At 51.9% G+C, this 13,702-nt stretch overlaps 1 protein-coding gene across 6 annotated transcripts in view; it reads left to right on the plus strand.

Annotated features, from left to right (window-relative positions):
• LLGL2 (LLGL scribble cell polarity complex component 2) overlaps positions 1-2,567 on the plus strand; it is a 33,148-nt gene extending 30,581 nt beyond the window's left edge. For 3 of the 6 annotated variants that reach the window (XM_065735586.1, XM_065735585.1, XM_065735588.1), the window contains exons 23-27: positions 75-122; positions 663-705; positions 952-1,006; positions 1,443-1,504; positions 2,166-2,567. In XM_065735586.1, coding sequence (XP_065591658.1) covers positions 75-122; positions 663-705; positions 952-1,006; positions 1,443-1,496 — 200 coding nt within the window. In that variant the 3' untranslated portion in view covers positions 1,497-1,504; positions 2,166-2,567. The remainder of the gene's footprint in view (positions 1-74; positions 123-662; positions 706-951; positions 1,007-1,442; positions 1,505-2,165) is intronic. The other 3 variants (XM_065735587.1, XM_065735589.1, XM_065735590.1) reach the window with 3 other exon arrangements.
• The last annotated feature ends 11,135 nt before the right edge of the window (positions 2,568-13,702 follow it).

The following is a 13,702-nucleotide window of genomic DNA, read 5'->3' on the forward strand; positions in this document are numbered from 1 at the left end:
ATACAGGGAAGGAAGATAAATATTTTCTGATAAAAGGTTTTTTTCATCTTTTTATTTACTTATTTCTTTTTTAGAAGGAAATTCTGGGAAGCTAATGGATCGTGCCTTACTCAATGATGAAAGTGAGTGAGATCAAATCTTGCTAAAATCAGGGCATTTGCCTTTCTTAGTGGGAAAAGAAGAAAGTTGCTGGGGTTTTTGTGTGTTCTAGCATTCAATCCCAAGTGATTTGCAATTATGCAAAACTGGTAGGAATACTGTGTAAATTTTTCCCCATGAATTGGTAGAAGGGGTTGGGCTGATAGTCATGCCTTAAGGCAGTTCTTCCACATAGCTGCATTCACCACAGTGATAAGAGAAGGACCTTTACTTTCCAGTAAGGCTTGTGTGAAATGACAGCTGAAAACAGCAGTTTATTTTAGTTGTTTACACTGGGGCTGGCAGCACTTCATCTGGCATGTGTCTGCTTCAGCCCTTTACGCCAGCCTGTTCAGTAAAAGCCCGTACTACTAGAGGGGAAATGATATTGTAAGGTTTGACTCTTCTGTGGAAAGAGGCAAGTTTTAAAGGCTGCTTTGCTTGGAAGGTGGCATGTGGCTAGTCTGTTGCCTTGAAAGCAGATCTCTGCTGTCTTAGCTTACTGTTTTAACTCTGCTTTCCAGAAGTCCTGAAGGAGATCCAGAGTACTCTGGAGGGGGGAAGAGGGTGAGTATCTACCCTGTTCTTAAGGGTGGGTGTGACAAGGGAGGGCGTTTCTAGTGATCGTAGGGCAGTGCCCAACAAAAAATGTTAGCGCTCCTTGTGCTAGAGCCTGTTCATGCATGTGTCCCATGGATTGTCAAAGGGAAGAAGAGTATGAGAGATGCTGGTTCTCTTTCTCATGTTGTCCCCTGATTATTATTATTATTTTTTTAATGAATAATGCTTTGTTTCTTTCTCTCCGAAAAGCAGGAGAGATCACATTCCCACATCCCAAAGGAACAGGACTCTGAGTATTCGCATACAGGTTTCTATTTGTATCAACCCATACTGATCGAAGGTCAGGCTACATGGGCTTAGTTGGCCGAGGATGGGATTCTGGAGTTTTAATCCTGGCTTGACATTTGTCACTTAGACATATTCAGTATCTCTGCTCCCATTCTGTCTGTACAGTAGAGCTAAGCTACCACCTTCGGTGCGGGGCTTTATCTTATCTCCTTAGAATACTGATGTTCAGGTGCCAGGGGCTACAGAAATGTAGACAAAAGACTACTGTTTTCAACGGATGCAGGAAGCTTGGTGGGATTGGCAACTGCTGGTGCGTAAGGATAAGTGACTGCCTGACATGCTCTGCTCTGCACACTTCCTCTGGACATTACTTAATCCTGGTTTTCTGTCAGCAGTCGGGAGAGGATGTCTTTGTACTGCATTGCAGTAATGAAGTTTCTCTTGTGTCATTTCAGGAGCTATGCAGAAAGAAGTTTGGCAAGAAGTCCAGTAGGGCACAGACTAAATAATGGAGGAGGTAGGTGAGGCTGAAGTTATTTCAGGCCAAGTGAAGTAGCCAAAGGGAAAACACAAAGTAAAATCATAACATTGGGTTTATTTAAATTGTTTGCAATAGTGCAAAACTCTGGTCTGAATTTTCAGACTTGGAAATCTGCCGGCTGTGTGATGTAGTACCACTGATCAGTAGCTTACATGCCATGTGAGTAAATACGCTGTTTTAAATGAGGAAAGAAAAATCTTTTTAAGGCCTCTTCGTGACTCTTAACAGGAAACAAGCATGACAGGCAGACAGAGCTCACAGCAATAATCTGCTGAGACTTAGTAAGGAGGTGCCTTCATTAAGCAGAATAGAATGCATGGGATTCTCTTCTTCCCTTTCTCTGTGCTTGAAAAAATGGTTTTAGTGACAACAGCAACATGAGGGTGTGAATAAAGAAAACCCATGGGCAGAAAATAGGGGCAGGGAGAGGGAAAGTAATTGTGTAGGACATTGCCTTCAGAATAATTTCACATCTCTCAGAAGGAGTGTGTGTGCAAAGATACGTCTTAGAGCTTTTGGGCCCAGTGTGAATGCTTATTGACACAGTGATACACATCAGAGGGACCAAATACTAGTTTATCTCGTTAACTTTAAAATTCTGTTTTCTGAATGGCTTTTCCATTCTTACATCCCACAGAAGACTGACCCGAGTTCATCAAGGACTTTTCTGGCATTGGATTGCGTGCCATACTACTACTGATTTGGGCAAACCGTCCTTTGGGGAGAGCACATCAGTGTTCCCTGCCTCGCAGGCTGCTGAGCTGCAACTTGCATGCCTATGCATGCCTGCCTTGGCATCTCCCCTTTTAGTGCCTCATTAGGACATCTCTTGGAGCCCGCCTTGCATTAGAACAGAAGTGGATTGCCAAGTCTAATGCACCACAAGCCACTGAGTAAATCTAACTCTTAAGTGTTTGCACATTTCTCTTTTCTACTGGGCTGGGTTTTAAATTATAAATATTACTGCGTTGGTGCCGGATTTTAATAAATGCACACTGTTACCTCCAACTGGTATAAAATTATTTTTTGTACAATTTTTTTTTAAATCGTATGGCTATGTCAGTTTTAACAAACATTTTATAAATCTGCTTAACAAAAAACAAACATGAAATAATATATGCTAGATTCCTATGACTTGCTATATGTGGTATCTGAATGAGTAACTTTGGTATTTGTTTGCTATGGTACTGTTAACTGGCTTTATGGATTTGAGTAGAATCTATTTTTGTATCCACTCAAATCAGAGGAGAGCTAATTGAACCTGATCTTTTTTTTCAACACTACGTTGCTTTTTTGGAAATAAAACTGAATGCCATTTTGTGATCCTTGTCTGTACTGGTTCATAAATTCTACTTGCTCCAGAATGAAATCTCATTAAGAACCTAACTTAATTATTAACAAATTATTAAGCTTCATCTGAAAAATATTTAAGCATAGCATTGGTCAGACCCCTTTCCCAAACTGCCACCATACAAAGTTGCTACGAACCTATGCAGTGTCATTTTATTAATTCAGCGACTGTAGCTCTTTTCTGTTAATTACATGAGTTTTTATTTTCTATTGTTGATTTAAGAAGAGTTTGCACTAAAAAAGTGGGTCTGGTTTATTTTCACTCCTAGCTAAAATAATCTGATATGTTTTGTACATGAAGGAATCATTGGGAAAATATATAGCCTTGCACTTCTTCAATCTCTTAAAGTTTTCCACTCCTTCCTTCCGCTGCTACGTTCTGTAATGGGTGTATATTTTTGTGCGCATATTGCTATTACCTGTTGGGATCAGGGTTGGGTTTGTTGTCACTTCTGAGCTTCTGCAGTGGGAAGAGCTTGAGCAACTGGTGCAGTTTGTGCAGATCTGTAAGATCAAGTACTGCTTGTTAAGCCCCACATCCCAGGTCCGCAGCTGGACAAGCTTCCTCTGTGTGCCCAGACTGTGGGCTGTGCAGCTGTGCCTGGCTGCACTGCTCCAGCCCAGAGCCCACTGCCCGCAGCAGCATCTTAGTTTCCTTCTCTCAAGCACATACCCCAGAGGGTGCACCTGCAGGCCCCAGCCCACTGCCAAAATTCCAGAGAAGACATTTAACAGAGTGATGAAGGAGGAGTCCCAGCACCCTGTGTTCCCTCTGCTTGCAGCTCTCTCCTCCTCAGTCACACAGGGCCTCCCACCTGATAAATGGGAATGGTGTGTTGGGGGGAAAGGGAGTGCTGGCAGGATTGACCACTGCAGTGACCTGGGGAGGGTGTGCATACCCTGTGCTCTCTCTCCAGCTGCAGCAGGACCAGAGATGGGCAGATGAGAAGCTGCAGCTGAGTCTGAGGGACCTGCACAACTCCCTGTCTGTCTTAAAAGAGGCAGCTATGAGGCACTGATTCTTTCTATGCAGGTAATTATTTTTTTTCCATCTAAATTTAGGTGGAAAACAGCAGTGTTCATTCATCTCTGTGGAGACAGTTACTAACGGTCCACATGGAACTAAAAACTGCAGTTTTGTGCACTGACTGCCTCTATATTTGTTAGGGCCTAAAACCACCCATGTTATTGAATTAAAAAAAAAAAAGCAAAAAAAATCTGGGAGTGTAAGAAGGGCATTTGTGAACAAATACCAAGTACAGGAAGACATGAAGAAGACAGAGACCGAGAGGACATTAATATGGCCCTGTGCTATTTTTTCATTTCATTATCATTAAAGTTGTGTGATAGTTAGATTTTGTTGCTTGAATATTTAAAAACAATGTAATAAATGCAGTCATGAAAAAAAAGAAAAAGCACAGCTACATCAATTTAATCATTTTCTACAAATATCCATAAGGATTTACCACAGTTTTCCTGGGTTTTGCTTAGTTTTTCCTTCGTTTTCTTGGTTTCTTTCTTCCCCTGCCCACTCCCCTCTAATGTTGCGTTCTTCCCCGATAACCAAAAGCAAGAGAGAACGGAACCGAAGGGACTGTGGAACAGACTCACGTCAATCCCATGGGACAAGTTATTTCCGCGGTCTCTGCTGCCTCTACGAGGCCAATGCTCGGAACTGCAGCAGTCCATGTTCGGCTCTACCTGCGAGCATAACGCATGCGCGCAGAAAGACGGAAGTTGCATATCTGAATTGTAACCGCTCTGTGCAGCGAAGCTGCCCATCTTTGTTATTAATCCGCCAGCTGCTACTGCGCATGCGCACAACGATAGTAACAATATCAATAAAGCATTAGATGCGGGAGAGCAATCAATTCTTGGAAGGCCAATACAACAGTGTTCCCCCATTACGAAACACGATACTGTCGTTTGACTCCGCAGTTCTGTACACGAGGTCGTGCCGGGAACGGACCTTTTTTTTTTTTTTACTAAGCAGCAGAACATGGATACGTAACAGCACCGATTGGCTCGGATCCGCACGTGACCGCCAGGAGCCCGCCCCGGCCGCACGCACGCGCAGTACCGCGGAGGAGCTCAGTGCTGCCGCCGTGTGGGGAGAATTCAGTACTGCAGGCACGGCCCAGGAAAAAAAAAAGTACGGCGCATGCGCGCGGAAACAGCGCTACTGCGCATGCTCAGAACCGCGGCGGTGCTCAGTGCTCCCGCCGAGTGGACAGAGTTCAACATAAGACCCAACATGACCCCATCATCCACACAACACACGTCACCCCAAATCAATGCGCCCAATAGGGTTCCCAGCATCCCTCTCTTAAGTCCCCGCCCAGTGTCACTTCCCAAAAATCAGACAAACGTCACCGTGTCACACAGCATCTCCCCCCCAGCTAACACCACCAACAACAGCATCTCCCCCCCAAATGAACAACACCAACAACAGCATCTCCCCCCCCAACCAACAACAGGATCAGCATCTCCCACCCAACCCCTTGGTCTCCCACCCCTACCATCACTCCCACCTCCAGGTCTTCTCTCAGTGTGACTCCCTGATGTCACCCCCAGTGATACTTCAACATCATCCCAGTGATAGCAAAAAATGTCCCCCAACAACGTCATCTACCATCATCACCCCAATGTCACTCCTTGACTTCAGCCCCCACTGATACCCAGACATAACCCCCTAATGTTACTGCTGTTTGTCACCCCACATCTCCCCCAGCATCTCTCCTTAATGTGACCCATAGAAGTCCCACAGTGCACCATTACTTTATGACCCCCGGGAGGCGGCAAAGCGCCGGAAAGCAGAGAGCAGAACACAGCAGCAGTGGGTGGGACAGGCAGTGCCAGCAGGGCGTCCCCTGCATCAAAGGGCACCGTGCCTCTCCCCCACCGCTGCCTCCCTCCAGCTGTGCTCTCCCCAGGGTCTGCGGGGTTTGTTCCATTGCTGCACTGCATCTGCGTGGCCAGCGCAGGACACAGAGCCCAAGTGGAACTCCTGCTTGCACAACAAGTCTTGGTTTGATTCCCTGACACATCTCCCAACAGTGCCACCCCAAAACGTCACCCAAGTGTTACTCTCTGATTTCCCCCCTCAGTGGTTTTCCAACATCACTCCCAGCATGACCCCATCATCCACACCCCACATCACCCCAAATCAGTGCCCCCAATAAGGTTGCCAGCATCCCTCTTACATCCCCCCCTCAGTGTCACTTCCCAACATCACACCAATGTCACTGTGTCACTGAGGGGTGTCCCAGCAGCATCACCCCAGCATCACTCTTTGCTGTTAAATATCAGTGGTCCCCCAAAATTACTGCACCACACTTTGTTCTCCAATGTCTCCCCCAATATCACCTCAGTACCATCCCTTAGTGTCACCAATCAGTGCCACCCCCCCAACCAACACCAGCATCTCCCCCCCCAACCGACACCACCAGGAACAGCATCTCCCCCCCCAACTGACACCACCAGGAACAGCATCTCTCCCCCCCTAACCGACACCACCAGGAACAGCATCTCTCCCCCCCCAACCAACACCACCAGGAAAAGCATCTCCCTCCCTCCAACCGACACCACCAGGAACAGCATCTCCCCCCACAACCGACACCACCAGGAACAGCATCTCCCCCCCCCAGACAACAACAACAGGAACCAGCATCTACCCCCAACCCTTTAGTCTCCCACCCTCACTGTCACTCCCACCTTAATGTCTTCTCTCAGTGTGACTCCCTGATGTCACCCACAGTGATAACTCAACATCCCCCCAGTGATAGCAAACAATATCTCCCCAAGAATGTCATCTTCCAGCATCACCCCAGTGTCACTCCTTGACTTCAGCCACCACTGATATTCTGACATAACTGCCTATGTCACTGCTGTATGTCACCCCCACATCTCTCCTCTATGTGACCCATAGCAGTCCCACAGTGCACCATTACTTTATGACCCCCAGGAGGCGGCAAAGCACCGGAAAACAGAGAGCAGAACATGGCAGCAGTGGGCGGGACAGGCAGTGCCAGCAGGGCGTCCCCTGCACCAAAGGGCACCGTGCCTCTCCCCCACCGCTGCCTCTCTCCAGCTGTGCTTCTCCCCAGGGTCTGCAGGGTTTGTTCCATTGCTGCACTGCATCTGCGTGGCCAGCGCAGGACACAGAGCCCAAGTGGAACTCCTGCTCACACAACAACTCTTGGTTTGATTCCCTGACACATCTCCCAACAGTGCCACCCCAAAATGTCGCCCAAGTGTTACTCTCTGATTCCCCCCCTCAGTTGCTCTCCAACATCACTCCCAGCATGACCCCATCATCCACACACCACATCACCCCAAATCAGTGCCCCCCATAACGTTCCCAGCATCCTTCTCCTAAGTCCCCCCCCAGTGTCACTTCCCAACATCACACCAATGTCACTGTGTCACTCGGGGGTGTCCCCAGCAGTGACACCACAGCTTCACTCCTTGCTGTTAAACATCAGTGGTACCCCAACATCACCGCACCACTTCATTCACCCATGTCTCCCCCAGTGCCGCCTCAGTACCATCTCTGAGTGTCACCCATCAGTGCCACCCCCCCGAACAACACCACCAACAGCATCTCCCCCCCCAAACAACACCACCAACAGCATCTCCCCCCCCCCCCGAACAACACCACCAACAGCATCTGCCCCCCAACCAACACCACCAACAGCATCTGCCCCCCCAACCAACACCACCAACAGCATCTGCCCCCCCAACCAACACCACCAACAGCATCTGCCCCCCCAACCAACGCCACCAACAGCATCTGCCCCCCCAACCAACGCCACCAACAGCATCTGCCCCCCAACCAACGCCACCAACAGCATCTGCCCCCCCAACCAACGCCACCAACAGCATCTGCCCCCCCAACCAACGCCACCAACAGCATCTGCCCCCCCAACCAACGCCACCAACAGCATCTGCCCCCCCAACCAACGCCACTAACAGCATCTGCCCCCCCAACCAACGCCACCAACAGCATCTGCCCCCCCAACCAACGCCACCAACAGCATCTGCCCCCCCAACCAACGCCACCAACAGCATCTGCCCCCCCAACCAACGCCACCAACAGCATCTGCCCCCCCAACCAACGCCACCAACAGCATCTGCCCCCCCAACCAACACCACCAACAGCATCTGCCCCCCCCGAACAACACCACCAACAGCATCTCCCCCCCGAACAACACCACCAACAGCATCTCCCCCCCCCCGAACAACACCACCAACAGCTTCTCCCCCCCCAAACCCTTGGTCTCCCACCCTCACTGTCACTCCCACCTTAATGTCTTCTCTCAGTGTGACTCCCTGATGTCACCCACAGTGATACCTCAACATCCCCCCAGTGATAGCAAACAATATCTCCCCAAGAACGTCATCTTCCAGCATCTCCCCCCCACACAACACCACCAACAGCATCTCCCCTCCCCAAACAACACCACCAACAGCATCTCCCCCCCCCAAACAACACCACCAACAGCATCTCCCCCCCCAAACAACACCACCAACAGCATCTCCCCCCCCCCGAACAACACCACCAACAGCATCTCCCCCCCCCAGACAACAACAACAGGAACAGCATCTACCCCCAACCCTTTAGTCTCCCACCCTCACTGTCACTCCCACCTTAATGTCTTCTCTCAGTGTGACTCCCTGATGTCACCCACAGTGATACCTCAACATCCCCCCAGTGATAGCAAACAATATCTCCCCAAGAACGTCATCTTCCAGCATCACCCCAGTGTCACTCCTTGACTTCAGCCACCACTGATATTCTGACATAACTGCCTATGTCACTGCTGTATGTCACCCCCACATCTCTCCTCTATGTGACCCATAGCAGTCCCACAGTGCACCATTACTTTATGACCCCCAGGAGGCGGCAAAGCACCGGAAAACAGAGAGCAGAACATGGCAGCAGTGGGCGGGACAGGCAGTGCCAGCAGGGCGTCCCCTGCACCAAAGGGCACCGTGCCTCTCCCCCACCGCTGCCTCTCTCCAGCTGTGCTTCTCCCCAGGGTCTGCAGGGTTTGTTCCATTGCTGCACTGCATCTGCGTGGCCAGCGCAGGACACAGAGCCCAAGTGGAACTCCTGCTCACACAACAACTCTTGGTTTGATTCCCTGACACATCTCCCAACAGTGCCACCCCAAAATGTCGCCCAAGTGTTACTCTCTGATTCCCCCACTCAGTTGCTCTCCAACATCACTCCCAGCATGACCCCATCATCCACACCCCACATCACCCCAAATCAGTGCCCCCATAACGTTCCCAGCATCCTTCTCCTAAGTCCCCCCCCAGTGTCACTTCCCAACATCACACCAATGTCACTGTGTCACTCAGGGGTGTCCCCAGCAGTGACACCACAGCTTCACTCCTTGCTGTTAAACATCAGTGGTACCCCAACATCACTGCACTACTTCATTCACCCATGTCTCCCCCAGTGCCGCCTCAGTACCATCTCTGAGTGTCACCCATCAGTGCCACCCCCCCGAACAACACCACCAACAGCATCTCCCCCCCAAACAACACCACCAACAGCATCTCCCCCCCCCCCAACCAACACCACCAACAGCATCTGCCCCCCCAACCAACGCCACCAACAGCATCTGCCCCCCCAACCAACGCCACCAACAGCATCTGCCCCCCCAACCAACACCACCAACAGCATCTGCCCCCCCCGAACAACACCACCAACAGCATCTCCCCCCCGAACAACACCACCAACAGCATCTCCCCCCCCCCGAACAACACCACCAACAGCTTCTCCCCCCCCAAACCCTTGGTCTCCCACCCTCACTGTCACTCCCACCTTAATGTCTTCTCTCAGTGTGACTCCCTGATGTCACCCACAGTGATACCTCAACATCCCCCCAGTGATAGCAAACAATATCTCCCCAAGAACGTCATCTTCCAGCATCTCCCCCCCACACAACACCACCAACAGCATCTCCCCTCCCCAAACAACACCACCAACAGCATCTCCCCCCCCCAAACAACACCACCAACAGCATCTCCCCCCCCAAACAACACCACCAACAGCATCTCCCCCCCCCCGAACAACACCACCAACAGCATCTCCCCCCCCCAGACAACAACAACAGGAACAGCATCTACCCCCAACCCTTTAGTCTCCCACCCTCACTGTCACTCCCACCTTAATGTCTTCTCTCAGTGTGACTCCCTGATGTCACCCACAGTGATACCTCAACATCCCCCCAGTGATAGCAAACAATATCTCCCCAAGAACGTCATCTTCCAGCATCACCCCAGTGTCACTCCTTGACTTCAGCCACCACTGATATTCTGACATAACTGCCTATGTCACTGCTGTATGTCACCCCCACATCTCTCCTCTATGTGACCCATAGCAGTCCCACAGTGCACCATTACTTTATGACCCCCAGGAGGCGGCAAAGCGCCGGAAAACAGAGAGCAGAACATGGCAGCAGTGGGCGGGACAGGCAGTGCCAGCAGGGCGTCCCCTGCACCAAAGGGCACCGTGCCTCTCCCCCACCGCTGCCTCTCTCCAGCTGTGCTTCTCCCCAGGGTCTGCAGGGTTTGTTCCATTGCTGCACTGCATCTGCGTGGCCAGCGCAGGACACAGAGCCCAAGTGGAACTCCTGCTCACACAACAACTCTTGGTTTGATTCCCTGACACATCTCCCAACAGTGCCACCCCAAAATGTCGCCCAAGTGTTACTCTCTGATTCCCCCCCTCAGTTGCTCTCCAACATCACTCCCAGCATGACCCCATCATCCACACCCCACATCACCCCAAATCAGTGCCCCCATAACGTTCCCAGCATCCTTCTCCTAAGTCCCCCCCCAGTGTCACTTCCCAACATCACACCAATGTCACTGTGTCACTCAGGGGTGTCCCCAGCAGTGACACCACAGCTTCACTCCTTGCTGTTAAACATCAGTGGTACCCCAACATCACTGCACTACTTCATTCACCCATGTCTCCCCCAGTGCCGCCTCAGTACCATCTCTGAGTGTCACCCATCAGTGCCACCCCCCCGAACAACACCACCAACAGCATCTCCCCCCCCCAAACAACACCACCAACAGCATCTCCCCCCCCCAAACAACACCACCAACAGCATCTCCCCCCCCCAAACAACACCACCAACAGCATCTCCCCCCCCCAAACACCACCACCAACAGCATCTCCCCCCCCAAACACCACCACCAACAGCATCTCCCCCCCCCAAACAACACCACCAACAGCATCTCCCCCCCCAAACAACACCACCAACAGCATCTCCCCCCCCCAAACAACACCACCAACAGCATCTCCCCCCCCCAAACAACACCACCAACAGCATCTCCCCCCCCAAACAACACCACCAACAGCATCTCCCCCCCCCAAACAACACCACCAACAGCATCTCCCCCCCCCAAACAACACCACCAACAGCATCTCCCCCCCCCAAACAACACCACCAACAGCATCTCCCCCCCCAAACAACACCACCAACAGCATCTCCCCCCCCAAACAACACCACCAACAGCATCTCCCCCCCAAACAACACCACCAACAGCATCTCCCCCCCCAAACAACACCACCAACAGCATCTCCCCCCCCAAACAACACCACCAACAGCATCTCCCCCCCCAAACAACACCACCAACAGCATCTCCCCCCCCCCGAAAAACACCACCAACAGCATCTCCCCCCCCCGAAAAACACCACCAACAGCATCTCCCCCCCCCCGAACAACACCACCAACAGCATCTCCCCCCCCCCGAACAACACCACCAACAGCATCTCCCCCCCCCGAACAACACCACCAACAGCATCTCCCCCCCCCCCGAACAACACCACCAACAGCATCTCCCCCCCCCCCCCCGAACAACACCACCAACAGCATCTCCCCCCCCGAACAACACCACCAACAGCATCTCCCCTCCCCAAACAACACCACCAACAGCATCTCCCCCCCAAACAACACCACCAACAGCATCTCCCCCCCAAACAACACCACCAACAGCATCTCCCCCCCAAACAACACCACCAACAGCATCTCCCCCCCAAACAACACCACCAACAGCATCTCCCCCACCCCAACAACACCACCAACAGCATCTGCCCCCCCCAAACAACACCACCAACAGCATCTCCCCCCCCCCGAACAACACCACCAACAGCATCTCCCCCCCCCCCCGAACAACACCACCAACAGCATCTCCCCCCCCCCCAGACAACAACAACAGGAACAGCATCTACCCCCAACCCTTTAGTCTCCCACCCTCACTGTCACTCCCACCTTAATGTCTTCTCTCAGTGTGACTCCCTGATGTCACCCACAGTGATACCTCAACATCCCCCCAGTGATAGCAAACAATATCTCCCCAAGAACTTCATCTTCCAGCATCACCCCAGTGTCACTCCTTGACTTCTGCCCCCACTGATATTCTGACATAACTGCCTATGTCACTGCTGTATGTCACCCCCACATCTCTCCTCTATGTGACCCATAGCAGTCCCACAGTGCACCATTACTTTATGACCCCCAGGAGGCGGCAAAGCGCCGGAAAGCAGAGAGCAGAACATGGCAGCAGTGGGCGGGACAGGCAGTGCCAGCAGGGCGTCCCCTGCACCAAAGGGCACCGTGCCTCTCCCCCACCACTGCCTCTCTCCAGCTGTGCTTCTCCCCAGGGTCTGCAGGGTTTGTTCCATTGCTGCACTGCATCTGCGTGGCCAGCGCAGGACACAGAGCCCAAGTGGAACTCCTGCTCACACAGCAACTCTTGGTTTGCGTGCCCAACACAGCCCCCCAGGTTCAGCCCCAAAATGTCACCCCAACATTACTCCCTGATGTCCTCCCCGCAGGTGAGGCCTTAAAGTCACCCCCCACCATCCATGCCCCACATCACCCCAACAACATCAGCCCAAAGCATCACTGCCCTACTGGAACTTAATGTTCTCAGCCCCCAGCATCCTCCCCCAACATCCCTTCCTGGTGTCACCGCAGCATCGCCCCATAACAGCAGCATCGCCCCATAACAGCAGCATCGCCCCATAACAGCAGCATCGCCCCATAACAGCAGCATCGCCCCATAACAGGATGGACAACACAGCATAACAACATAACAATCAACTCCCATCAAATGAGAACAATTCCTAAATACAACAAACATGGACACAAGAATCAAAGAGAAAAACTACCCTACCTTGGAAGATCTCCATTACGTAAAGAGCTGCAGGAAGAACTGGTCAGCTCCACTTTCTGGCCTTAAATGATGGCTGGGAAGGGGTGGTTCTGGCCCCTCCCCTTCCTGTCGTCAGCAGCATTGCACACACCTGAGCTCCCCCGGTTTGGCCCCGCCCCCCCACCACGTGCGCCATCACTGCTCCAAGTCCTCACTCAGCATTTCCACTGCACCCCCAGCATCACCCCAACATCTCCCCAACAGTGTCACCTCAACAGCGTCACCCCAACATCACCACTACAGCGTCACCCCAACATCACCCCAACAGCGCCACTCCAGCATCATCACTATTGCGTCACCCCAACAGCATCACCCCAACATCACCACTACAGTGTCACCCCAACAGCATCACCCGAACATCATCACTACAGCGTCACCCGAACATCATCACTACAGCGTCACCCCAGAATCATCACTACAGTGTCACCACTGCATTACCACTACAGTGTCACCCAACAGCGTCACCCCAACATCGCCCCCCCAGTGTCACTCCTCATCACCCAAATGTCATCTCAGCATCACTCCCTGGCATCACCCCAATTTCACCCCCACTGTCCCTCCCTTGTGTCACCCCCCCCAGCA

Source organism: Cyrtonyx montezumae, unplaced genomic scaffold (genome assembly GCF_038088225.1).
Source record: "Cyrtonyx montezumae isolate F1298 unplaced genomic scaffold, pur_monq_1.0 scaffold_19, whole genome shotgun sequence".
NCBI classification, from domain to species: domain Eukaryota; kingdom Metazoa; phylum Chordata; class Aves; order Galliformes; family Odontophoridae; genus Cyrtonyx; species Cyrtonyx montezumae.